Raw genomic sequence first — 27,412 nt, forward strand, 5'->3', positions numbered from 1 at the left:
AAAATTATTATGATCACTGAAATTTATTTGTATGCAATTTTTTTTAGAAGGACTTATCTGGATTTATTGAAAATAATTAATAGAATGTTTTTTTTCAGTTCAAACATAGATGACAGCAAACAAAATGAAAAAAAAATCTGAAACAGGCGGTTGATAACTAACAAGTAAAGATTAAGTTAAAAAGATCATAATTAACTTACTAAAGAACATAGTCCGAAAACAATCGATATATAAAACCAAAGATCCAAAAACAAATGATCCTTGAATCAACAGACGGAACGTGATATTCTACATCACTTCCGCCACCATACTTCACTTCCTCTCGGCCTAGGCTCGGTCTTTCTCTTTCTTCGGTCTCTAAACCGCCATCATGGGTCGTATGCACGCTCCTGGGTAAATGTTTATTTTACGCTTAAAACACCGTCTAAGGACCACACTGCCTACCCAAAATACAGTTAACTCTTTATAAGATAGACTGAGCATGGAATATGTATTTCATTCGAGCTAGAAAAGAGTTTTTGAGAAGTCAGAATATAGTCCCACGTTCTCTTCCTCTGTAGCGTGATGGCAGCACATGTAACGTAGTATGAGGCGCTGCAGGATGGATACATGAACGATCTTTACACACTGATTCATTTAACATCGACAGTTTGTCGGTGCGGCCTGGCTGTTCGGGTATCATGTCGTTTAGTTTCACGTAACCTACGTTTTGGTGTCCAAATGTGTTTGGCGGTTCGTTAGGTTTTATACATGTTGGTCTATTACATTTAAAAGTATCTTATGTACTGGACCAGTTCATTTTAAGATTATTTTGATTTTACAACCCCTTTAGGTTCGCTTATAGTTTATATTTCCTTTATTTTACATTACCTGCTGTCAGTTAACATGTTTACAACTTAGCTTACTGCAGAAGAAGTGAAATTGTTTAACAAGTTGTAATTTAATGTTTCATTAAAAGACATGTTTAACATGGAAGAACGTTTTATTTTTCAGCAAGGGTTTGTCCCAGTCGGCACTGCCCTATAGACGAAGTGTCCCCACAGTAAGTCCATTGATTCTGATTCCTCATTTATGGAAGTACAATGCCTTTCTAAGTTGTCAAGGCTGTTAAAATATCCATTTATTATGTCTTTTAGTGGCTCAAATTAACATCCGATGATGTTAAAGAACAAATCTTCAAACTGGCCAAGAAGGGTCTCACCCCCTCACAGATTGGTAAGTTCTGACTGATATAAAATGAATGTTACTGCAAGTCATGTCCATTGTATAACCTAATTTAACAGGATTCTCTATAGCACATTTCATACAGAATGGTCATGCAAAGACAAGTTTGAAATCAGTTCAGTACATTAAAGGAAACCACGTTTAAAAAAATCAACTAGTATAAATAAAATGAATGCAGTCGGATTAGTAAAATAAGTACAGCTGAGGCACACTTTACATTTGTAATCTGATTTCCAATAAGAGAGAGAATGCTATCATGTTTAGTTGTCGCTTTATAGGCTTATTTATGCATCTTAATGGGCAATTCAACTTTTCTTCATGTTTTCATATTTGTAAACTAGATGTTGCAGCCCATATTGTGTCTGTCTGCACAATTTCATTATCAAGAAGCTGATATCTCTTGCTCTTCTCATTAGGTGTGATCCTGAGGGATTCCCATGGTGTTGCTCAGGTGCGTTTTGTCACTGGCAACAAGATCCTTAGGATCCTGAAGTCCAAAGGCCTGGCCCCTGATCTTCCTGAGGATCTCTACCACCTTATCAAGAAGGCTGTTGCTGTGAGGAAGCACTTGGAAAGGAACAGAAAGGTAACGAAATTAAAACGCATGCAAGATCATTTCGGAGATTTCTAGAAAACTCCGTTCAGTGCACTTCAACAGTTTTCTCACCATTGTCGCTTGTTTTTGCAGGACAAGGATGCCAAGTTCCGCCTGATTCTGGTTGAGAGCAGAATCCACAGGCTTGCCCGCTACTACAAGACCAAGAGAGTACTTGCACCCAACTGGAAGTAGTGAGTATTTGAGTCGTTTTATAACCGAAACTGAAATCCCTCCTGTATGTGTAGGGCACATTTCATTGTCCCATTCTTCACTTGTAAGAACTGAGATATTTCTTATGTGCTAGATAAACTTTGGAGGTAAATTAGCAGTTTGGCTTGAATGTGCCACCACTGCCAGTCCCCTTCACACAAAAAGCTTTGTCTTTCAAAATGCATTTTTTTTCCACTGAATCTTTTAACTGATTCATTTGTTTTCATCCACAGCGAATCCTCCACAGCTTCTGCACTGGTGGCATAAATTTGCAGTTTTTTTTGGACAAATAAAGATATTTGGATCAATTCATGTGTTTGTGTTGTCAGACTGATTTTCTTTACTCAAGTTGGGTATAGAACTGTTGTGATCCTAATTGGTGTTTCGGAGTAGAATACAGCTGCCACATGCCTGTATTCATTTGAATTTTGGTCGTGTGAACATCTCATTTAGAATCCATTGTAACTGAATATTCACTTGTATTTGTGCATGCTCAAAGTTCATTTATGGGTGATGCAGTTGTGAAGATTCAAAGTCGAGCTATTGAAATATACACTTTATCACTTTTCAGACATTAAAAGTAGTGTTGTGACAACATTGTGTAGTGCATGTTTTTGTGTTATTAACAGGGTTTCTAGGCAGAGCGTGTTCTGCTCAAATCAGCAGCAGATAAAGGGGAAAACGATCATCTAAATGGGGCTGTACTTTTCTGTTTGGTGATTGTGTAACATTTACAGTATCAAACTGATCTGTCTGGCATAAATTTATGCAGGTCATAAAGCGTTTTAGGTTTCTTATGTAAGCATGTTATCACTTCGAGAAAACCAATGGAAGAAAATAAAAATATTTACAGATGACTATATACCAAAAATAATGCTTTATGAACCATTTGTTAAATATGGTCTTAAAAATGGAGGAGGTTTGGGAAGTTGAGTCTGGAAAAGTATGGAATTTTGAAATGTAGAAACCCTGTATAAAGGACTGAGAATAAATGGGTTTGTTAAATGGCTAGTGTAACATGGCAAGTGTGGCCATTGTTACAACACAATAGCAAGAAGAGAAAGCACGTGAATTTAGTAGCTTTTGTCTTGTGGACATGAACTTCACTGAATGGCCAGAGATCTAATTACAACTGTCATTTAACTGGCTCTAATTTAAAAAAGAAAAAATTAAAGGGGGAATTTTTGATCTAGACGGAATTCTTACAACACAACAAATGTTTGTGTGCTTGTATTGCATTGTGAAAACACTGAAAATTAGACAGACATTCCAAACTTTCCATCTGTGTTCATAACTTCTCTGTCTTGATAGTGCTAAAATGTTACTATTCTCAGGAAGATCTGCATGGCCCAGTAAATTTAATAATAAAAGTTGGCTGGCTGATTCAATAGATATGTCCTTAGAATATTATATGCATATTATTAAATTCGATTAAGACTAGTATCTCTACGTGCAGAGGAAAACTGCTTTAGAACAGAGCTATGCAACCCTGGCCCTTGAGATCCACTTTCCTGAAGAGTTTAGCTCCAACCCTGATCAAAATCACCTGCCTGTTACTTTTTGGTAACCCTGAAGACCTTGATTAGCTTGTTCCGGTGTGTTTGATTAAGGTTAGAGCTGGAAAGTGCATCACAAGGAGGCAAGAGTTACCCACTCCTGCTTAAGAAGTTGCAATACGTTGATAAAACATAAAAAAATTGCCTGAAAAATTTACAGCGTTAAGAATCTCATTGTCCACTAGAGGTCAGTGTTCACTCACCATAAGAAATTTGTGCTAAATGGTGGCTTACTAAAATTCTTCCAAAAGTGTGAAATGATGAATATTATATCTCCTGCATTAATAAATGCATGTAATAAATGGATGTCTTGAGTCAGCCTTTCATAACTGGCACATTTTATATGCTTTAAACATTGAACTTTGTTGAATGAACGGAGTCTGGTTTTTATACTAAAAGATTTTGCTGCCATTCCAATCATCACTAGCAAAGCAGGTTTTTCTGTAAAGCTCTGAAAAGCTGTGATGGTCTATTATGAACAGCACCATAACTCGTTTTCAGTTTGATTAAAATAAATTAAGAGCTGACAGAGGTCACATCACTGAGATGAGGCAGTTTTTTTTAGTTGTGAAATGAAATACACTTTATGGAAAGAGTGGTGTAACACTTTCACTGTAAAAAGTGATCAGTTGACTTAACTTAAAAAAAGTGAGGACAGCCACTACCTTAAGTTATTAAGTAAATAAATTTCATGTGTAATTGAAAAATAATTGTCAAGTTGACAACTTAATTTTGTCAATTACCTATGAAGTTTATTCACTTAATAACTTTAAGGCAGTGGCTTAAAGCTGTTTTTACTGTAGATGTGTTACATAGTGCTATTTCTTTGTATTTTGAATCAGCTTTTTATTTTTCTATCTTTATTTTTCAAGTTCAGTTTAGTTAAAATTTTTAGTCATTTTGTTTAGTCGTTACTTTTGTCACATTTTTATTTATTTTTTAAAAAAATGGCCATGTAGGTTTAATTGATTTATTTATTTATTTATTTATTTTTACTTCAGTTTTAATTTGTTTTAGTTTTTATTTATTTCCAGTTATTAATATAATTGTATATACACAATATAATTTTAGTGTTTTAAACTTATTTCATTTCTAATTTTCATTTAGTTTAAGTTTTTCAAATTTTATATTTTATTTCAGCTTTATTTCAATAAACATAAATATTTTGTATAGTTGTAGTTTTAGTAATTTCATATGATGTACTGAAACTGTTTTAAATGCACATGTATTTGCAAATATATTCATTATTAATCATGCATGCATTTTGAGATCAAGTATGAGGCACGTTTTTTCAAAGGTTTAAGAAAACCTCATTAAACAGAGGAAGAAGACATCTTGAGAGTCGCCCACTGCAGATCACTTTATTCTGTATGCAGCGATTTAACTGCAGTTGCCTCTGTATGAGCCTCTCCTGTGAGAGAAAAGTAACACTGAGTCACCTTGCAGCATTGTGAGCTGCTGGCAGCGTTGAGGAAACCATCAGCAGTACAATACTGCAGAGCTGCGCAGGACTGCACTCCATCGCTGAATGTGTGCGACTGCAAGGGATAAGACAGAGTAGATGGAAGACCTTTTAAGTGGTATTACAAAAAGCCCCTAATTCAAACAAGCCTATTAGCCGAACATGTGCTGTGCTCTTTTTAAGGCATATGGCGTTTTATTCAGGCAGACTGGGGGCACAACATGGAACACGGTCAGGTCCCACGGTGCGGGTATATGCCTCTGTAGGGTTACAGTTCTGAAAGTCACATCTAATCCCAAATCAACATGAACTGCTTGTCAGTCAAAGCCAAGGGACTCGGCTGCATAAAACTGCTGACACATTATCAAAGTGCCCTCTGCAGATGTCTTTTTTTTTTTTTTTTTTTTTTTTTTTTTTTTTTTTGATTTTTACATGAACAAGAGTTTTAGGGGTCTTACCAATGCCAATGTCTTCTTTCGAAATAATCTATTATTTATGTATTTCAGTAGTGGGAGAAATGCTTGTAGCTGAATGCATTATTATTAAGATCAGTAAAAGAATTGAAACGATTTGTCAGAAAATAAATAGAATAAACCCACAGCAGCTGCCTTTGTAGCAAATACCAACACTGCAGCCACAAGCATCTTTTCCCATTCTGTATCATCAGTGTCTCTTCTGTTGGATTTTAAGTCATCCTTAGGGGGAAACATTGCATCAAACCAACAAAAGGCTTGCCGACAAAAGCAACTCCAAAGGGATTCTGTGCTAAAATATTTATACGGCTCTGAAGTGTTTGATGTAGATACACAACTGGAGTCAAATGGCTGTTCTTGGCGAGAACAGAGAGTAAATCAGGGATACAAGGGAAATTCACGTGTTTCGCGTACAATTTCCATCAATCGCTGCTTTTATCCCAGCCAATTCATATGATATGGTGACCATGTATTTGCCAAGTAGGATATGTTACTGGATTAACATCCTTGTTGGTCCTGCAACAACATTTCTTTTACAGTTTTTGTGTAAAAATAGTTATGATGAACTGCAGAGCAACACAAAAAAGGAGAGAAAAAAGAATATGAATATACACAGTGCCTTGCGAAAGTATTCGTACTCCTTCATTTTTTATCACATTTTATGTTGCAGACTTATGCTAAACTGATTTAAAATACTTTTCCCCCCACATCAATCTACACTCCATACACCATAATAAAAAAAGCAAAAGACGAATTTGTTTTTCAGATACTTTGAAAAATTACTTAAAATAAAAAACTGAAATAATAACATTAGTATTCGCATCCTTGTACACTTGAAATTTAGCTCAGGAGAATTCCAATTTTACTTGTAGATGTTAACACACTTTCAGTGGAGTTAACCTGTGGCTAAATCAATTGAATGGGTATGATTTGGAAAGTCACACACCTCTTATTCAAGAATTCAGAGAGCTCATAAATAGGTAGTCCTTTTGACCTTATGGCTTGGTTTTTGCTCTGATATGCATTTTCAGCTGTTAGACCTTTTACTGGGGTTCACAGAAGCATGTAGCCTCCATAATCCTTAATGAAATAAGTTTGGAACAACCAGGACTCTTACTAGAGCTGACCTCCTGAGCAATCGATGGATAAAGTTAGAATGGTGACCAAGATGCTGATCCATGCTTCACAGTTGGGATGGTGTTCTTGGGGTTGTACTCATCCTTCTTCTTCCTCCAAACACGGCGAGTGGAGTTTAGACCACATGACCTTCTCCCATTCCTCCTCTGGATCATCCAGACGGTCATTGGCAAACTTCAGACGGGCCTGGACATGCGCTGGCTTGAGCAGGGGGACCTTGCGTGTGCTGCAGGATTTTAATCCATGACGGCGTAGTGTGTTACTAATGGTTTTCTTTGAGACTGTGGTCCCAGCTCTCTTCAGGTCATTGACCAGGTCTTTCCATGTAGTTCTGGGCTGATCCCTCACATTCCTCATGATCATTGATGCCCCACGAGGTGAGATCTTGCATGGTGTCCCAGACCGAGGGAGATTGACCGTCACCTTGAACTTCTTCCATTTTCTAATAATTGCACCAAGCTGCTTGCCTATTGTCCTGTAGCCCATCCCAGCCTTGTGCAGGTCTACAGTTTTATCCCTGATGTCCTTACACAGCTCTCTGGTCTTGGCCATTGTGGAGAGTTTGGAGTCTGTTTGATTGAGTGTGTGGACAGGTGTCTTTTATACAGGTAACGAGTTCAAACAGGTGCAGTTAATACAGGTAATGAGTGGAGAACAGGAGGGCTTCTTAAAGAAAAACTAACAGGTCTGTGAGAGCCGGAATTCTTACTGGTTGGTAGGTGATCAAATACTTATGTCATGCAATAATATGCAAATTAATTATTTAAAAATCATACAATGTGATTTTCTGGATTTTTGTTTTAGATTCCGTCTCTCACAGTTGAAGTGTACCTATGATAACAATTACAGACCTCTACATGCTTTGTAAGTAGGAAGACATGCAAAATCGGCAGTGTATCAAATACTTGTTCTCCCCACTGTGTGTGTATATATATATATATATATACACACATATAGAGTTCAGATGCAAAAGCCTCTAGCCATCTGAAATTTTCTTCTAAAATGATCATTTTTATCAAGCTTGTATATTTAAGTTCAGTAATTTCACTTAAATGACAATTAATAGGTAATTGTCATTGCCATTTAAGTGAAATTACTGAATTTGAATATACAAGCTTGATAAAAATGACCATTCTAGAAGAAAATTTCTGATGGCACTTAGAGGCTTTTGCATCTGAATTCTTCATATATATATATATATATATATATACAGTGAGGAAAATAAGTATTTGAACACCCTGCTATTTTGCAAGTTCTCCCACTTGGAAATCATGGAGGGGTCTGAAATTGTCATCGTAGGTGCATGTCCACTGTGAGAGACATAATCTAAAAAAAAAAAATACAGAAATCACAATATATGATTTTTTAAACTATTTATTTGTATGATACAGCTGCAAATAAGTATTTGAACACCTGTCTATCAGCTAGAATTCTGACCCTCAAAGACCTTTAAAATTTAAAATGTCCACCTCTACTCCATTTATTATCCTAAATTAGATGCACCTGTTTGAGGTCGTTAGCTGCATAAAGACACCTGTCCACCTTTTTGGTCATAATTCCACTAAACGTGTTTGGAGGAAGAAGAATGATGAGTACCATCCCAAGAACACCATCCCTACTGTGAAGCATGGGGGTGGTAGCATCATGCTTTGGGGGTGTTTTTCTGCACATGGGACAGGGCGACTGCACTGTATTAAGGAGAGGATGACCGGGGCCATGTATTGCGAGATTTTGGGGAACAACCTCCTTCCCTCAGTTAGAGCATTGAAGATGGGTCGAGGCTGGGTCTTCCAACATGACAATGACCCGAAGCACACAGCCAGGATAACCAAGGAGTGGCTCTGTAAGAAGCATATCAAGGTTCTGGCGTGGCCTAGCCAGTCTCCAGACCTAAACCCAATAGAGAATCTTTGGAGGGAGCTCAAACTCCGTGTTTCTCAGCGACAGCCCAGAAACCTGTCTCTCACAGTGGACATGCTACGATGACAATTTCAGACCCCTCCATGATTTCTAAGTGGGAGAACTTGCAAAATAGCAGGGTGTTCAAATACTTATTTTCCTCACTATATATATATATATATATATATTTTTTTTTTTTTCATTTTTTTTTTTTTTTTTTTTTTTCAAGGTACTAATTTTTCTCAAGAATGTTCTACCAGGAAAAGACATATCTTTCATTACAACCTCATGTTCATCCATATGATATTTCTATGAGAAATTAAAAACCACACATCTGAATATGTAGTGATGTTTATTGGATTTTAAAATGCAACATATCACTCTACCAGTTTGTAAATCTTATAAAGACAAAGAATTTGTCAATGAAAGGTTCCAGCAGTTTGCCAGTAATTACAGTCCTTGTCTTTTGGTACATGGACATATACAGCGTGACATATGAAGCGTGACTTCTAGCGGTGCCTCTTATACCTTGCAGGATGAAATTTGGATGGCATGAGAAGACAGGACAAGTCCGGTATGATGCATTGTAAGCATTATTGTAATGCTGGTTGAGATGGCTCATTCTCAGTTCAGCCAAGTAGTAGAGAGCTAATAGATTGAAACCCTCAGCTGTGTCATTTTTATTCACTCTGGTACACACACAAACAAGAAAAAACACCATGACCTTCCATACATTAACTGCTGCCAGCACTGAATGACCTTTAGAGGTGCACTCAGTCCTTTCTCTGCCATATGTTACATATAAGGAAGAGCACTTTTTACAATGATGTACACTCACATGAGATGAAGATTTCAGTCACATCATAGTATATAAAAAGTTGTTTTGTTTTACATTAAGCCCATTGCCTCTCAGGGGGTGACATATTAAACCTGAATGACCAGCTGAATACTTCTTATTTTTCTCTGTTAACCCTGATTATAAGACACTTTTGCGAGGTGAATAATACATAAATTAATAACAGGTTTCTGAATAGTGCATTTCTAAAATGACATTATATATTTAAAAAAATTTAAAGAAAAAATGCATTTCCTTTTGCATTGCTTTTTTTGGGCTTATTTACAGTAAACAGTTATGCATATATGCTTGCTAGTGGTTGACCCCATAGCACAATATATTATATATTATATATATATAAGTATTTTACAGCATTTTAAGGTCAATCGTCAACTGTCAGCCAGAAGAAAGACTATGTTTGGCTATAAATAGCATAGCCTAGTGAAAGGATATTCAGCTGTTGTTGCAGTTGGATTGTTTCTTTTGTTGTGACTCTGCCCTGCCTTGGTAATGAGAAGTTTGAGCGGGTGTGTTCCTGTAGTTATCATCAAGAATGTATGGGAGAGTAGGTATGAGTTTCGTGACTAGATTTCTCATACTATGAGACATATTGGCACATTTGCTTTCATGAGGAAGTGCATCCTTGTCCAAATATTAGCTCAAGCTCATGTGTTCATTTACCAGCATATGTTTTGGTTAATATTAAGTCAGATAACCAGTTAACATGCATAATGAAATCAGATTACTTTTGATGTAACAAGTAACACATTAAAAGTAACATGGATTACGTAATCAGATTGCTGTTGGTGTAATGAGTAAACTTATGCATTACAAGTAACATTTTCGTAATCACATTACTTTTTTAATGGAACTGCAAATTACATTGTATTAACACAAATATATTTTTTTACAGACAAAAAATGACTGCAGATTAAATCTTTTCAAGGAGCTACAACAGCCACAGTAATATTGTATGTTGAAATATAACTAGTAATGCATGATGTCCAATTTAGTATCAGAATTTTCTCCCAATCTAAAATTAATACTTGGAAAATTTAGCAATGAAAATACTCCTTAGATGTTGGTTGATGTGTAGCCTAACTATGCCATTAAAAACCCATGCAAACTTTTTAATCTTTCAATTCAGTTTTTTGTTGTTGTTGAAAAATGTACCAAACTTAATATCTTAACTTGATGGGAAACAGTCAGTGTAGATACTTGTATTTAGTGGCTACTCTTGAATATAGCTAACGTTCACTGAACATCAATGAACTATCTAACACACCTGGTAATCAAAGTAGACATGATGATAAGCCTGCCATCTGGCGCTTCGGAGAATAGCGCGCGCAGGTAGAGTGCCTCGAACAGCTAGTAGGCCTAAACAAAGCAGCGTTGCGTTTTGTTAGCAAAGAGAAATTCCTCAGCATGTCTAGAATTCAAGAAAAAAAGTTTAATCAGCAAGATATTTTCTCAGATGGATATTTTGTCTGGGAATCACATAGGATAACCACGTTATAGGTTTTGGTTAACCTGACTAAAATAATCACTTAATTACCTTGTAATATTGTGATTTAAATCATTAGTCTCCTTCGCCTAGGGTAGCCTACTTGTTACAGAAGCTCAAATCTCTGTCATGAGCACAACACATTTTTAACGCAATCTGGCTTTAATACAAATCTGACAAGTTGAACAATTATCCAACTGTTTCAGAATGTGCGTGTGATTTGCGGGAATGTTAATCTGTCCAGGTTTCAAAGTGTAACTCGGATCTGTGTGAGCAGGCTATGCACGAAGCATCTTACAGCATTGGCTTTGCTGTAATAAAAGGTAGAATTTCTAGGGCGACATCTGCACTCACAGCATCAACATCCCGCCCAAATAGTGATGCCCTCATTCTTTTCTGTCGGCTTATTATTACTGGGACAAAAGACTTTCTCCAAGTTTGGCCTGCCCCTTTAAACAGCAGTGCAGCCCTAGTGGTGATAATCGGACTGTCCGATTCCCTGGAAACTCTGCGGCGCAGCTCTCACTTTAAACCGGGATCATGGCGGCTCCGCTCGGGCGGGACACACTACCTGATCAGTGGTCCTACGGAGTGTGCAGGGATGGCAGGGTTTTTTTCATCAAGTAAGCAGCTACTAGGGGTTTAATCACAGTCGTTGTGTTGTACTGTGGTTCGGGTAAATCTGCACATTTTCCAATGCGTCTCGTAACAGGTGTTTCTGTTTTCCAGCGACAAAACTCGCGGCACTACTTGGCTCCATCCCCGCACTGGTGAACCTGTCAACTCGGGACACATGATACGATCAGGTACAGTAATAAACCATGCTTTCTAGTCTAAACTTTGAATCCTTAGACGGATAACGTTAGGCTACTGCAAGTAAGTGTGTTTAAAGTAAGCTGTGGAAACACGTCCTTTGCATAATTGATGGAGGGCTACTTTCTGTTTCATTAAAAACTTAATGGAGTTTTGTACAAATATTTCTCTCCCATTAGATTTACCGCGAGGATGGGAAGAGGGCTTCACCGAGGAAGGCGCCAGCTACTTTATAAAGTAAGCGATAGTAAATTTCTGTTTTTGTCCTTGTGAGACCGTGAGGATGCGACGCGAGTGCAACTGCAAAGCCCTCCCCAACGAGCGCTCACTCACTCCCGCCTCTCGCGCTGATCAGTGTCCGCTGTCTGCTCGAGCCTCCATGAGTCAAGAAAAGACAATTCACTTGATTCAACGTTTGAATATTTACTGCTGAATTGCAATGAGTGTAGATTGTGGGAATGAAATCAGATAACTGATTTTCATCTATCAGTCTGTTTATCCATTGGTTTGTACAGTTATCACTGTTTATGCAGTGATCAATCTGATTTCCATCCATCCTTCTGTCTGCCTCCTGTATGTCTGTCTATCTGCCTGTCAGTCTGTCTGTCTATTCATTAGTAATCAGTCAATCAATCCATTTGTCAACATCCATCTCCACCATGTTCAGGTGAGGAGACTCATGGGCAGCTAGTGAGCAGCAGAAGTGAGATGGAGTGGACTTTGGCAGGGAGAGAAGTACAGCTAAGTGAGCTGCCTGGAAACATTAGCTGCTAAGACAGTGCTTCTCAAACCTGTCCAGAAGACCCCCACCATTGCACATTCTGGGGCTGAATCCGAAATCACCCCCTAAACCCTCATTCACTATTCCCTGCGTTAGTCCTCTAATACTGTTCACTTGAAGGAGTGAATGAAAACGAGTTTGCGAATTCAGACAGCTGTTGAGCGTACATAGATTGTACACTCGTTATTGCGGTGCAATGTGGGTTTGAATAAGTGCTCTCAATAACGTCTACTATGGTTTCGGACACCACAACAAATGGCTGTCAACTCAAATAACGCCCTTTTTGAGGGTATATAGGGGGCGTTTTTGGATTCAGCCTGTCTCCCTCAGTCTGTACCAATGAGCTGATGAGTTGAATCAGGTGTTTTAGATGAGGGAGACATACAAAATGTGCAGTGGTGGGGGTCCTCAGGACAGGTTTGAGAAGCCCTGTGCTGAGTATTGGACTATTGCTGTGGGGACTGTGGTCAGTGCTGCTGTATAGAACGTTGCCTATATGGCCTGAATATGACGGGATGAGTGGTTTGGCATAGCCTGTCAATGACAACGATTTGATATTGATATTGTATAAAAATGTGTTTTTTGACATGTCATCCTCTTCAGTTGTGATTACATTTTAAACAAAGTTGTTCTAGATGCTATTGTGAATTGGTGGCATGAATAGTAGTACATAAATAAAAGCAAATATCTAAGATATCATCTCTGCAATAAGATGGGATAAGCGTTGCAGTTCCCTAGATAATGTTCCCCAAGGTAATTCTGTACAAATGTATTAAATACGGTTGTATTAATGAGCCAGCTCATGCTGTAAAAGATTATTTCCCTTGGAACCAGTAGATGCTATTTTCAGTTTTTCATCTGAATGGAGTGTATTAATGTTGGAAAATCAGGAATATTTCAGTATTACATTATTAAAACATTCCGTTATTAATTTAACATGTTTTTTTTTTAAAACCTTTTTATAGTTTGGTAGAATTTCAGATTGAGATCCACACAGCATTTTTCTGTTATAGCTTTACCTGTCTATAGTTTTCTTGGATGACATTAAATTACAAGTGATAATGGGAAGGAGATCTGATTGTGTTTGATCTAAGCTATATGATGACAAAGAGAATCATTAATTCTGATTGTAGGGCCCTCACTACTGTTTACAGTCACCCATGCAGCCCATTACCTCTCTCTGTGCCCATTTAATGCTGGAAATAAAGGGCATTGCCCAGCAGGACTGGATGAGGTTTTCTCATTAAAATTCTCCTCATGTACGGCAATGTGCAGGACCTTAACCCTCCCCGTTTAGCGGATGTTGTACTCTGTCTGTACGTGCATGTGCCCATATGCTTGTGGAATGACAGAGATGTATGGCGAGATCATACAGCCAATTCATGGTGGCTTGGCTTTCCAAAGTCACTTTACCCATTCAGCTCCACTAATGTGGAAACCGCAACCAAACCACCATCATCATAGTCAAAGTATCTAGTTATTCATAGTCAGTCAACGGCTTTTACTGTTCCATGTGACACATAAGAGAGTTTTTTTTTCTGCTGACAGATAATTAGTTTGTTTAAACTGCTTGTTTAATTGAATTGAGAAATCAACCCGACAGCTGGCAGTAAACAACCGATGTGATTGCACTTTATGCCGCACATTAACAAACCAATTGGGGCAGCAGAAGCAAATGAGAGGCAATGTGAAGCTACTAGATAAGATTTTCCCCATCACGGATTCGTGTCTGAGTCCATCTTTGCTGCCTTCTACACAATTGCCATGCAGTGATTTGCTGCAGGATTGCAGTGAAAAGAATGTTTACTTGTGGCTTATTTTCAATATTAGCTTAGGAGAGTCCTTGAACACATTCACCAGAGTAGGCTATATAAAGTGCATGATCCTACAGTGACCTAATGCATCTTGTGGTAACTCAGTTTCTTTATTGAAATTGTATGTTTGTGATGTGACCTTCCTCTTTATTACTTAAGTCTCATATGGATCGTACACAGATGCCAACATATCATGCAGTCTCTGCATCTAAGAAATCTTCAAATGAGAATACATGACAATCACCCAGTTATCTTGATGTGCCACCAACGTAGCCCACGCAATCCAGAATGCCTTAGTCTCTTGCACTCTTCTTTGCATCTAAAAAGCACCACTTTCCCATAAAGCTGTTTATTTGTTAGTTCAATGCTCCACTGGTGTCTGACCAGAAAAATGCATCCCGACAATGCTGCTGTAGTGAGGGGGGGAGGGTGTTTTAAAGGTCAAAGAAAATGATTTTAGAAATGTGTTATTGCTGACAGTTTTATTGTGGGGCATGTGAAGGGACTCATTGTGCTGCATCTGGGCACAGTCAAATACTGAACAGTGCAGCTCAGAGGCCTTCGAGAGCTGAAATGTCAAGACTGTAAAGTAATCAACTTATTTGTGGGCTAAATGACATTATAGTTCCTGTTTTGATCCTGCTGGACATTTGTCTTTGTGTCAGTTTGTGTTAATGTGCTAGAAAAGGAGCTGATTGTTTTTTTTTAGGCTAAGAAGGCTAGAATAGAAAAGGCTGCATACTTTGTTGCTTATTTCTGCCTTTTTAGGTATGGAGAGAGCCTTCCATTACTTTAATCTGCCCATTTTGTGGTTTAAATTGCATTGTTTGCTGTCTGTGGTTATTTGACTCACTTATGCCGAAGAATTTGTCATGCACCATTTGTGTAAAGTCTGGCAGTCATAAGTGGCTGTTTGCTTTCCCTCACTTCAAACTTTATGAGAAGAGATTTTTTTTTTCTTTATCCTCTTGTAGTTTTATAAATCAACATTCATTGCCGTAGACTGTGGTACAGTATAGTGTACAGTAGAGTACTGGATGTTGTTAAATGTGCAGCAGTAGGGAGAGAGTGATGCTTAGACTGTCCTTGAGACAAAGCACGCTTGCGTTACATTAGCCACTCTCAGAGACCATCATTTCTGCTGATGTGATTATTATTTTTGTTGTACATGGGGGACTGCTCTGTATCTGGCATACTGGATTATTATTCAAATTATGTTTGATATACTGCAGGCTTGAATTATGCCAAACATTTAATAAGTCCCATAAAACGGTATAGCTAATGGATTTAGTGTATGTCTGTATCCATCCAGCATTCATCTAATTAAGTGATATGAATGGGGGGAAAAGACTCTCAGATGTTCCCACTCATTTTGAGACGGAGAGGCACATGTTCTCCGTCACTGTATGCAGGAGACTGAAGGTGGATCTTCAGTTGACCTTCAAAGAGTTCATTCTGTGAAACCGGTGCCTTTTCCAATTTGATAGGGTGTTTCTTTAAGTAAATTTTAAATAGATTAAAAACATTCTTTTAGTGTTATTGTGCAATGTAACGTTGGAATATAATATTTGACAATCCAATGTATTATTTAAACTACAATCCATATACATACACTGTTCAAACGTTTGGGGTCAGTAAGAATTATTATCTTTTTTTTTTTTTTTTTTACATTAATAGTTTTATTTAGCAAGGACACATTAAATTGGTCAAAAGTGACCGTTTTAAGACATTTACATTTCTGAAGGATCATGTGACACTGAAGACTGGTGTAATGACTGCTGAAAATTCAGCGTTGCCATCACAGGAATAAATTACATTATTTTCTAAACTGTAATAATAGTTATAATATTACTGTTTATATTACTGTTAATATATATATATATATATATATATATATATATATATGGAATCAAATTAAATGTGTACATATACTGTGTAGAGATAGAAAGATAAAATGCCAGCTTTTATTTTCATAATATATTTTTTCATCACATGTACATGTATGACAGACACATGGCACCTGTATTCTTAGAATGACCTATATGATTTTATTAGGAGGTTGTGACTCAGGACAAATGATTTCTGAAAGGTCCTCGTAGGTCAGCTCAGCGTGAGGAAAACCTATTGTACTCAGTGGACATCAGAAGGGTTTGGCTGAGTCATAAAGAGTCAAGGTGATTCATCTCTGTATCCTGCATTGGTTTCTCAGCCTCAGAGAGTGAATGGCAGGTGGTCTCAGCAGGCCTCCGCTCCAGCCTGGACGATCAGACGTGTGAGGAATAGTGCTTGTGCGGAGACGTCCTTTCCACTCTACATCTGTCTCGCTTCAGCAGCTTTTCAGAAGGGTCGAGGGTCAGTGTTGTTTATCAGAGTGACAGTGTGTCCTTCCTCTTACCAAAAGCTCATATTGGCAGGTTCACACATAAGAGATTTTTTCCTATAGGACAGTCAGGGTTGCCCTGAGTTTGAAAGCTTCTTGTGCCAGTTGGTTAGTCCTTTGGTTAGTTCAGTGTTTCTCTTACAATAAGTTTGCCAGATTATTTGGAGTAGAATTTGTTCTAGCTGAAGTCATTTGATTTTCACAACCAATGTTTTCTGGAGTGCTTTGTCTACTGATTAATTTTTTATTTTTTTTATTTTTTATTTTTAGAAAGGAATATTTTTGATGCTTCGAAAAACAAACAAATATTGTTTGAAAAAAAAATAGTTTTTGAATATTTGGGCTCATAAAAAACGAATATTTGTTTATTAAAATGCCGTTATTTACAATGACGTTTTATTCATTTTGTCACCATTTCTGAACAAGCTTAGGCAATATACACAATAAGCTTACGTTATGTAGGCTATATTGAGGTTTTCTTTTAGCAGAAAACATTAAACAATATGTGTTCATGTTGAGAAAAACAATATGAACATGCTCGGGCGAAAAAACGCGCACTGCTGACAAATGTTGCAGACACAAAGATAACGGTGTGCTAAGCGAAGTTTCTAACAGCAATTTGTGTTTTCTGTTCTTAAACCTGTCTCCCTCGACAAAACGTAAAGGAAGCACGTTTCGAGATCATTCTATCAGAGTCTATCAGTTATCTTCTCGGCTTATTAGGGTACAGCTGGTCTAACCTGCAGTCATTCGACTTGTGTTTGGATTTCATGCGATTTCTCATGTGGTGGTGGTGATATTATGATAACTCAGCTTAATTAATTAATTTGATCAAAAGTAATTCCAATTTGTAAGATAATTTAGTTAGATAAATTTTATCGAAGTAATTCGAAACTTTGCGAGGCAGGCTACGAAATTGGGATCAAATACAATCAACTTGTTTACACGCTCCACAGCGCCACCCAGTGCATTTAATTATAACTGTGGGTTTTAGTTTGCGTGCTTGGAATTTATCATGGATTCACTGCATTTACGGCCAGCAAAGCAACGTAGTAAAATTCTAATAGTATTTTTATTTTTCGAATAATAATTGTCGTTCGTTTCAGAATTCACATCATATTAAATACGGCGTCTACCCTGATGGTAAGGTCCATGGTGACTCTGTTTGAGGAATACCCCCCCACCCCCCCGACCCCCCCGACCTCCTTCTTTCACTTCACTGCTCATCCAACAGCCTGAGCTCAGGCCAAGTCTGCATGTCGCTGCCGTGACAACAGCCGCTGCTTGTGCAGCAGGTTTTTTGGAAATAAGAGGAGTCAACACAATGGCGGGGACTGTTGAGTGTGAGCGGCCGTAGTAAAATCAAACTCATTTACATGAGCCCGATGGAGGAAGAAAATATCCTCCTCTTGAGAATATACACTAGCCTACCATTCAAAACCTTTTTTTAAAAATTTTTAAATAAAATAATAATTTGAATGAAGTTGATCAAAAGTGACTGACATATTTTGCAACATTACAAATGTCTTTACTATTTTAAATAAATGCTGTTCTTTTGAACATTCTATTCATCAAAGAATCCTAAAAAGTATTTCTCCACAAAAATATTAAGCATCACAACTTTTTTCAACTTTTATGATAATAATAATAAAACCAAATCTGCATATTAGACTGGTTTCTGAAGGATCATCTGACACTGAAGATTGGAGTAATGAATAAATTACATTTTAAAATATACTAAATGTATAAGTACAGCCTTGGTGAGCAAGCATAAGATATTTATTGTTTTATAAATTTTTTAAATCATACTGATCCCAAAATTATGGACTGTAGTATATATATTTACACTTGAGTGAATGCCTGTGCTTCTGATTATTTAGGAGTTTATGTACGAACACGTGTGAAACAAGAATTTCCCAGTTTTTCCTCCCAAAAAAGCCAGCAGATTCTCTGAAAAGTATTCTGTACTGAATTTGTGCAATTCTATATCTCCCCAAAGGCACTTAGACACAATGGTGTCCTATTGGGACAATATCCTTTTTGTCATTTGGGTTTACATCCCACTAGAGCTGCAGTGGAAGTGTTGTATTTCCATGAGACTGTAGCCCTAAATTGACCGCCTACAGAGACTCAGATTCCCAAACACCAGCTCTCTGGCACTCCCACAGCTCAAACTCTTGGGAAAAAATGTAGAATTTCAGTTTGTGGTATTTTTACCTCAATCACCCTTTCTCTTCTGATCCACTCATGGTGTATTGATCCCACCCCCCCCACTATTGGTTCAGTCTCCTGAAGTTCTTGGGATGCAATGAGTTAATTAACCATGATGTGTTTCAGTAGAGTGGAGGCAAAACACTTTAAATGTTGATTAAAGAGGATGGATTTCCCTATAGGCACCATCTCCCAGCAATGTCAGTGGAGCAGCATTTGTGCCAAACCAGCAACCCTCTCCACGCGTCACTGTTCCTGTGTAGATGTGTTTTTAAGTAGTCCCATTCCTTTATTTCAGAGGCAAAGCTCACTCATCCTGCAAATGACCTTTTGACTTTTTACTTTCTGATGGTGTAGAGTCATGCTACATTACCTGCTGTCACATCTGTTCAAAATATAGTGGAGATACGCTCCAGATCAGGCTACTACTGAGTGTTTTTGAGGTGAACTGTCATGTTTAATATATTAATTACAACATTTACTGTAGACATATGTGCTCATTTTAACCTAGAGACCTATTGGGATGGTCCAGACCTTCCTGTGTTTCTTCACATTTAACAGTTAATAAATGATGCTTAAGATTAGACTTGATACATTGAGGATTGATAGTTTGATAGGGTTGTATTTGGGGCAGAACACTAAATAGCTCATTCACTAACCCCCTAGGATCATGATCAAAGGTATAGTTCACCCAAATAATTAAAATTATCTTATCATTTACTTACACTCATGCCATCCCTGATGTGTTTGAAAAGAGAGACGTTGTGACGTGATGTAAGTGTGTTGTGAAATTCGTGCGAGCACTAACGCGGAAGCATGGAGGAATGCCACTTCTCGTTCGAACTTCACAACGCACTGATGTTGCATGGTACAACGTCTCTTTTGTGAGCACTCGTATGGCAGTGTACCGGAAGCAATGATTTATAAAGTTTAATATGTAAGTATTTTTTGTTTAGCATCAGAAGACAATAGCTATGTTTACATCGACAATTTTAGATTCAATTGGAATGAAATCATTCCGATTGATGAATCCGAACATAGTGTTTACATGAACAGTTTAGCTTAGGTACAGAGGTTAGCTATTGGTGCATTACCTTCCCTTTGCTACTTTTCTTTTTTGTCCCATCCATAGAATAAGTGTATTTGTAAACATGAGCAGTCATTTCTGAACCAGTTGTTTTTGCAGAAATCCAACGATATCTGAAAGAGCAGTTACTTTAGAGAGAAATGCATGTTTCATGCAGATTAGTATTTGTTTTTTATTTGAATTGGTTAGTTTAAAAGTAGACATTTCAAGCTTTCTATAGATATATTTCTCGTGTCTGTGAGAAACTGAGTTTGTTCATTGTTGTGACGCGCTCCAGTTTACGGAGGTTGAGATAGCAGAAAGCACATCCTTTTTGTTTTCTTTCTCTTACAAAAACATGTTTTGTTGTAATTGAGTTTACACAAATAAAAGTAGAATCTTTACAGTTTCAAATGATACATTACTCTAATTCTCTGGTTCTCATTAGCTGTATGAACAAAAACAACAGAGTGTTAAGTTGTTTCCGCTGTTATCAGGAAAACTGTTGAGTGATCGTGTTGGCACCTCCATGTCATGCAGCAAGCACGCTATACTTTAGCTTCCACACACCTCCTTTCAGCCAGAGCAACAGAGGGAGCTCATGAGAAGAAAACAGGAGTTAGGAGCTGTTTTGTATGACTCATGCAGAGGCATTTGTCTGGTATCCACAAAGGCACAGGCAAGATAGCATAAGTAGTCTTTAGCATCGCATATAAATATATTTCTGCCTCATACAGTGATCAGAATCCCCATCGGATCACAAGGAAGTTATTTCATACACTTGCTAGAAACTCGACTGGCCCTGGCACGCACTAGAATGCTTACTTTTGGCCCAACAGTGGAAACACGGCTATTGTTTGATTCATTCAGTTCAGCTGTTTCTTGTTTATTTACCCTTTATCTCGTGGTTTTGGTTAAATAAAAGGACTATTGTGAACTCTATATCGTTGTGCGCTTTGATCACAACCACAGTACGTGACAATACCAGACCCAAAAACAAGAAGAAGAAATATGGATCTGGCTGAGGTAAGAGGACTGTACTCACTCTACAGATAAAGCGGTGTCGGGAAAATTCGTTTCGCGTACCTACCCCGAAGTGACAAAATAAAATAAAATTCTGTATCAAAATTTATAAGGAAAGAACAGTACTTTGTTTAGGCTTCGTCTGTAGGGAATTCCAAACCTGTGCACATATATTCAAACGCAAATAACTATAGAACCAATTCTTAATGCGCATGTGAACGCCATCAGCGTTTATCACAGGTTCGCGTTTAAACTCTATGTAGAGAGAATGTGTCGTCTTAGCGGCCCCTAATTTAATAACAAATGATAGTCGCGACGGAAGCGAATCAATCAAAACTAACTTTAGCTGGAAAATAACTTTATTAAAGAACCGCTATAAAGCCAAAACAAACTCTATTACCTTAAATTATACGTTTATCTCTGTAAAGCTGCTTTGAAACAATCTACATTGTTAAAAGCGCTATATAAATGAGGATGACATGACATGACATGACTGGCTGAGGATCATTTCATCTTCTCCCTCCATCAGAGCGGTCAGGAACCAGAACAATATGCGGAGGAGTTCTGTCCATAATTCTGTTTTGACTAATTTGTTGAGATGCCTTTGTGCGATTTATACGACAACTTGTAACATCATCTGTTTATTTTCAGTCAGATTCAAATGCTTTTTTAAAGCTACTTGATTTATTGTGTGTTTGTGTGTGTTATTATAGCTATACATTGTCAGACTTTTTGTTTTGGCCTCGTAATGAATACTATGAGTGTGTGTGTGTGTGTGTGTGTGTGTGTGTGTGTGTGTGTGTGTGTGTGTGTGTGTGTGTGACCTTTACATGACATCCACTCCACTGAAATGTGTTTGTTTCCTTTGTGTAATCCCTAAGTGTGATTGGCTGGCTTTTGTTGTCAGCCTCAGCGCCGAGCAGTGGTTGTGCTTCGTCACAGTACGTCAGACAAAATATTGCAGTGCAAGTAAAAAATGCTAATATTATAGGTGCAGTGTGCTCTTTCTGGCTTATCTCAGTCAGCTGTTTCATACCATAATGTTTACATAGGATGGATGCTTACTCAGTAGCAGATGCTCACTTCAGTTAGATTGATTTGAAATCTGAGGTGTCTTGACTTGTTCACTAGTTCTGTTTGATCCCTCAGATGTTTCTCAGCATACGCATGAGGCATTATGAGACAGCATGTTTGTGCCAGAATTACCTCTCTCTCTTTCTCTCTCTCCCCCTTACCCTCTTTCTCTGAAGAGAATAGGGGATAAAGTGATTATGCTGCGTTTTTCAGTGAGGCAGGAGCCTTTCGCTGTGACGGGACTGCTTAATGTTTTCCTGTTGCGGTGGGGGCTGTGCGCAGTGGAGCTGCAGTGGACTAAACTGCTCATGAGAAAAAAAAAGAGAAATGCTCCTTTTGAACTACCTGCAGCGTTAATAATTTATCTTGTGGAAATCGTGTTATTTGTATCTCACCAGCAGCAGCAGGGGGGTCTGCTTATGAATCCAGGCATGACTGATCGTCTTGAGAATTCCAGGGTTGGGCCAAATGTAAGAATTGGCTCCCTTTCAATTCATGAGCAGGAATTAAAATTGAATTGGCCATGTCCCACAGGATGTTGAATTTGAATTTGAATCGCAAGACAGTTTATATTTGTCTTCCTGTCATTCTAAGTTGAGGAATTTCAGTAGTTAAACACATTTAGTAAAATCTATCATCATTTTTATTTATTTTATTCTATGCATCATTAATTTTGTCTGACTCTGCCTATTAATTCCATGGTATGTAGATTACTTTCACACAATATAGCACAGTATGTTCTACACACTGTTTTCAAATAACTATATAAATAAACACTGACATCAAAATTGGAATTTTGAGAACTTCACTTTATCAGAGCAATTGTCCCTAGAATTAAATGTATTAAAAATGGTATGTTATTGTACAGTATTTTTTAAAAGGATTACTTCAAAATGTTGGGTTCGGTAAGAGTTATTTTTGAAACATTTTTTAAAAAAAAGTCTCTTCACCAATGTTGAATTTATTTGATAAAAAATAAATTGTGAAATTATATTGCAATTTAAAATAACTCTTTTATTTTATTTTATTTTAATATATTTTAAAATATAATTTATTCTTGTGGTGGTTAAGCTGAATTTCCAGCAGCCGTTATTCCAGTCTTTTTTTATAACAAACATTTAATTTTATTGGCATGTGGTAAGCTCCCCCCCCCCCCCCCCCCAATTTTTTTTTCTAAATACTCCCTCCATTTTCCATTAGTTGGACAAAATCTTTTGCTTTATTGGGATAATCACAAAATGTTTTGGTGTCACATTGTTTACACTTTTTGTGCATCCTGTGCTACCTAAATTCAATTCAGAGTCTGAAATCAAAATGAATGACACACAACCCGGGAGTACCACTGTGAGTCCAGTTTAAATAACTTGCCCGAGGGCAGCCATATTCTGATCTAATCTGGAGCGTAGGAGACCAGTCGTGCTGCATTGCTGCTTACAACTGTTGTATTGTATCCTCAAGCCATCCATATTGTCCAGATAGTATACTGTATGATACTTCCTTTGAGAAAGAAGTAGGCACCAGACACAAAGTGCCATGGTACCATCACATCTTCCATGACAGATGAAAGCCATGCTAGGCTAAAAACACATTGTTTGTGCTGGTCGAAACAAATGGGACTTGGTGTAATAACAGAGCATTGACAGGAGGAAGGGACAGAGGAAAAACAATGAGGTAATTGAGAAGAGAGGACAGTGGCTGCTTATGTTTTGCAGTATGTCACCAGGGCCATTCAGTCAGACACAGATTGACTTGTCGTATTTAACCCTCCAGCCCGCGCTAAACTCAGAAACATGGTTGAGATGTAACGATGTGTGTTGCTGTACATGAGAAAGTTTGTAGACCGAAGAGACAGCAGACATAGGGGCCGTAGAGATGCTAAAGCCTCCGCCAGCATGGGTACCTGCTGCAGCTGCCTGCCGTTGGGCCGTGTGACCAAGCAGGATGTTGGACGTGAGGGGACTGAGATTAAACTGGAGACTATCAGCGAGGAAGAGGATGAAACCACATCAGCAGAGGGAAGGTAATGAGAATATTATATAGGTTAATAAAGGGCAAAGTAAACAGGGCAGTTGAAGGATCAGAATTAATCAGATGGAAAATTCTCAGAATGTACGAATGATTATTTTCATTGCTCAGTTTGCATGACGTGGACCAGTGTTATACTAATAGTATACTATTATAGTATTTATTAATATTTACATTACCTTTTATTTCTTTTCTTTTTTTAGTCTTTTGGATATGTGCTTTTGTAATTTTTCTTAGTTTTTATTTCAGTTTTAGTAATTTCAATACATTGTCTTGAACTTATTTTAAGGTGCCATTTCTAAATTTGATATTGAAGGTTTTCATATAATATTTATATTTTATTTTACCTTTACTTCAATTGATGAAAACAATTTTTAATACTTTCAAGGAACTTTAATAGTTAGCATACTTAGCAATATAACAACACTTATGAAGAAGCCTAGTGCTGGAGATTTTTTTTTTTTTTTTCTCTAACTGAACACAGATGTCAGGTCTCCTGCAGAATTTTTGTAAGAAGTGAGCCAGCAAATGTATTTGACTGCAGAGATTCCGTTTTCTCTCGCCTTCACTTAACATAAAAGGAGCTGCTGAGATGACTTGAGCTTGTAAACAATGTCTTTTGCTCTCTGCTCCAGACGTTTCAGTCTGTGGGGTTTAGAACGAGGAATTATGCTATTCAGACCATGAAGCTGGCCTCCTTTTTTGAAGGAGAAGGAAATTCCAATGGCTAATACTTGGATTTTGCTATCGAACTATGATCTTCACAGTCTCACGGGTGTGTGTTTGAAGTAGAGCTTCAAATATTTAGTTTATTCTGAACAGCAGAGTTGTGCAGATTATGCCTTTGTTTTAAACATGTTTCTCTTCTGAATGTGAACAAAGTTTCCAAATTAAGATGCGACTCTTAAGATTTTGATACCTTAAAAAGTCTGGCTGAATGTAATGTAGCTCTCTGAATAAAAAAATCAAAAAAAAAAAAATCAATGTGCTCTCTCTGAAATGGTATGGAGGACCATTTGTCTTTTTTAAAGCTATTGATAACTACTACTTTGACTCCTCAAAGAAAATTAGTCTAAATCATAGACACTCTCAGGAGGATATATTGTCAGAGGCAGGTGGATGTGGTATTGGTTTCTTAGGAAGGTCATCCATCCAAAACAAACATTCATTTCCTTTTGCAGGAAGTCGCGCTACCTGGGACTTATCCAAGTAACATTTGAGCGAGCAATCTTCCTGCAAGGGAGTCTTTGGTCGGGCAGGACTTTGTTTTGTAGTGCTGTGTCCTGCAGTTGGAGTGATTTAAAGACATGATTTAAAGAGATCTTGCTGGCAGTGTGGTGTAGGAACAAAAACCTTTTCCTCAAAGCATCTGGTAATTGATTCTAGGAAGCTGGGTGGAGAAACATGAACCAATCAGTATTAGCAGAACTCTTATGCTCAGTCAACTATACTTCTTTTTCTAAACAAGAAAATGCACTCTTCAAAATGCTGAGGAAGGTTAGACGGCTTCTCAAACCATCTCCTACTTTTTCTGATGCAAAGAGTAAAAACACTCTTGCCTAGTTTTGTATGGCAGAGTTTCTGCCCTTGACCGCAAGGCTCTGCAGAGAGTGGTGAAGTTGTCCAAATGTTCAACAACGGACGACCACACTGACAGGACTGCATTTTTGTCTTGATGCGATCAGCCTAAAATTTCACACTCTGGTATTTATATGTTTGCTTACTGGAATTTTGATTGTTTTAGTAGAAGTTGTGCCTTTTAATATAGTGTTAATTTTGTCAGCTATTTAATTTAGTCTTAGTCCCGTGTCAAATGTACTTTTTAGTTTTTATCATATTTAGCCAACCTTGTTCTGTTTTTGTTTTGTCAAGTTTTAGTCGACTAAATGTCTGGGCATGTTTACACGACACTAAATCTTTTTATGCGGTTTGGCCGTTCATGTACACGACAGTGGCGTTTTGGGGCCTGAAAACGCAAACATTTGAAAACGGGTTTCAAAGTGCAAGGTTTTGGAAACGATGCCTTTACCGTCTCCATGTAAACAAGAAAAACGTGAATTTGTGAAAACGGTGACGTAATGCGAATGCGAATTGCATGTTCACGCATACATATTACATATTTTCGCAGATCCGTGTGAATGGGGATCGTTTTGACAACGTTGTCGTCTGTGTTTAGTACATTGTTGTCATGTAAACATATCCTTAGTCAGTGAGAACTTAGTCACAATTTTGTCACTGAGAAGCTTTGATCGCAGATTTAGTCGTTTGCTGAATGACATTTTCATTTGAGCAGAATATCTCAATGGAGATTGCTAAACTGCAGCTTACATATTTGTCTGTTTTCACATCATCCTTTCTGCTTCCGCAGTGCAGAGAGAGCATGTGCGTATGGTTGCCAGATTGCAAAGATTAAGTAAAACTCCTTTTCAAAACAAGCTTTGACATCTAGCAACTGCATACATGAAAACTCTTAGTGGTTATTAAAAGCAGTCTGCAATATTTGTCTCATTTTTTTGACAAAAAAGGAGACTTTTGTCATTATTTTTTTAACTAAATTTTAGTCTTGTCTTTTTATTCCATGTTGATATTTACATTTTCATTTATTCATTTAGTAGACGCTTTTTATCCAAAGCGACTTACAAATGAGAACAATAGAAGCAGTTAAACTAACAATAGGACAACAATATGCAAGTGCTATGAGTCGACCCTTCCCAGTTTAATCTAACGCAGTACGTGTATTTTTATTTTATTTTATAAAGATAATAGATAGAAGATAAAGTAATGGATCAAGTGTTGCCGAAAAAGATGCGTTTTCAGCTCGGCTGCATTCTGGATCAGTTGCAGAGGTTTGACAGTGCAAGCTGGAAGACCAGCCAGGAGAGCATTACAATAGTCCAGTCTGGATAGAACAAGCGCTTGGACAAGGAGATGTGTAGCATGCTCTGATAGGAAGGGCCTGATCCTCCTAATGTTGTATAAGGCAAATCTGCAGTTCTAGCAATGTGGCCTGTAAAGTTTAATTGATCATCAATCACAACTCCAAGGTTCCTGGCTGACCTTGATGGACTTATGGATGACGAACCTAGCTGAATGGAGAAGTTGTGGTGTAGTGTTGGGTTGGCCGGGACCACAAGCAACTCTGTCTTGGCAAGGAAGTGGGCCGTCATCCCACCTGATATAGTCATAGTTATCATTTAATGACGTTGGTGTCATTGTCTCATCTTAGTCATGGAAACAAAGGTGACCAGAGCTAGATTTGTACATTTTCTGAAGAAAATTTGAGTAGTACTTGCATGTTCAAACTCACAGGCTACCAGAGTAGGGTGT

The 27,412-nt window shown here is 37.7% G+C and overlaps 2 protein-coding genes across 16 annotated transcripts in view; both read left to right on the forward strand.

Annotated features, from left to right (window-relative positions):
- The first annotated feature begins 296 nt into the window (after nucleotides 1–296).
- On the forward strand, nucleotides 297–2,344 carry rps13 (ribosomal protein S13). The gene is made up of 6 exons (XM_079866261.1): nucleotides 297–393; nucleotides 994–1,042; nucleotides 1,137–1,215; nucleotides 1,641–1,810; nucleotides 1,913–2,013; nucleotides 2,266–2,344. The coding sequence occupies exons 1-6, from the start codon at nucleotides 371–373 to the stop codon at nucleotides 2,297–2,299; spliced, it is 456 nt and encodes a 151-aa protein (XP_079722387.1). The 5' UTR covers nucleotides 297–370; the 3' UTR covers nucleotides 2,300–2,344.
- Nucleotides 2,345–11,347: 9,003 nt separating this feature from the next.
- plekha7b (pleckstrin homology domain containing, family A member 7b) overlaps nucleotides 11,348–27,412 on the forward strand; it is a 94,306-nt gene continuing 78,241 nt past the window's right edge. For 14 of the 15 annotated variants that reach the window (XM_079866153.1, XM_079866141.1, XM_079866135.1 and 11 more), the window contains exons 1-3: nucleotides 11,348–11,521; nucleotides 11,628–11,704; nucleotides 11,891–11,948. In XM_079866153.1, coding sequence (XP_079722279.1) covers nucleotides 11,439–11,521; nucleotides 11,628–11,704; nucleotides 11,891–11,948 — 218 coding nt within the window. In that variant the 5' untranslated portion in view covers nucleotides 11,348–11,438. Of the gene's footprint in view, nucleotides 11,522–11,627; nucleotides 11,705–11,890; nucleotides 11,949–23,807; nucleotides 24,081–27,412 lie in introns of those variants that run through there. The other variant, XM_079866149.1, reaches the window with a different exon arrangement.

This window comes from Squalius cephalus (assembly GCF_949319135.1).
Source record: "Squalius cephalus genome assembly, chromosome: 3".
Classification (NCBI taxonomy): Eukaryota; Metazoa; Chordata; class Actinopteri; order Cypriniformes; family Leuciscidae; genus Squalius; species Squalius cephalus.

Coding starts and splice junctions, on each gene's coding strand:
- rps13 (XM_079866261.1), top strand. CDS start 371: ATGGGTCGTATGCACGCTCCTGG. Junction 1,043..1,136: donor ATAGACGAAGTGTCCCCACA/GTAAGTCCATTG, acceptor TATGTCTTTTAG/TGGCTCAAATTAACATCCGA. Junction 2,014..2,265: donor CTTGCACCCAACTGGAAGTA/GTGAGTATTTGA, acceptor TTTCATCCACAG/CGAATCCTCCACAGCTTCTG.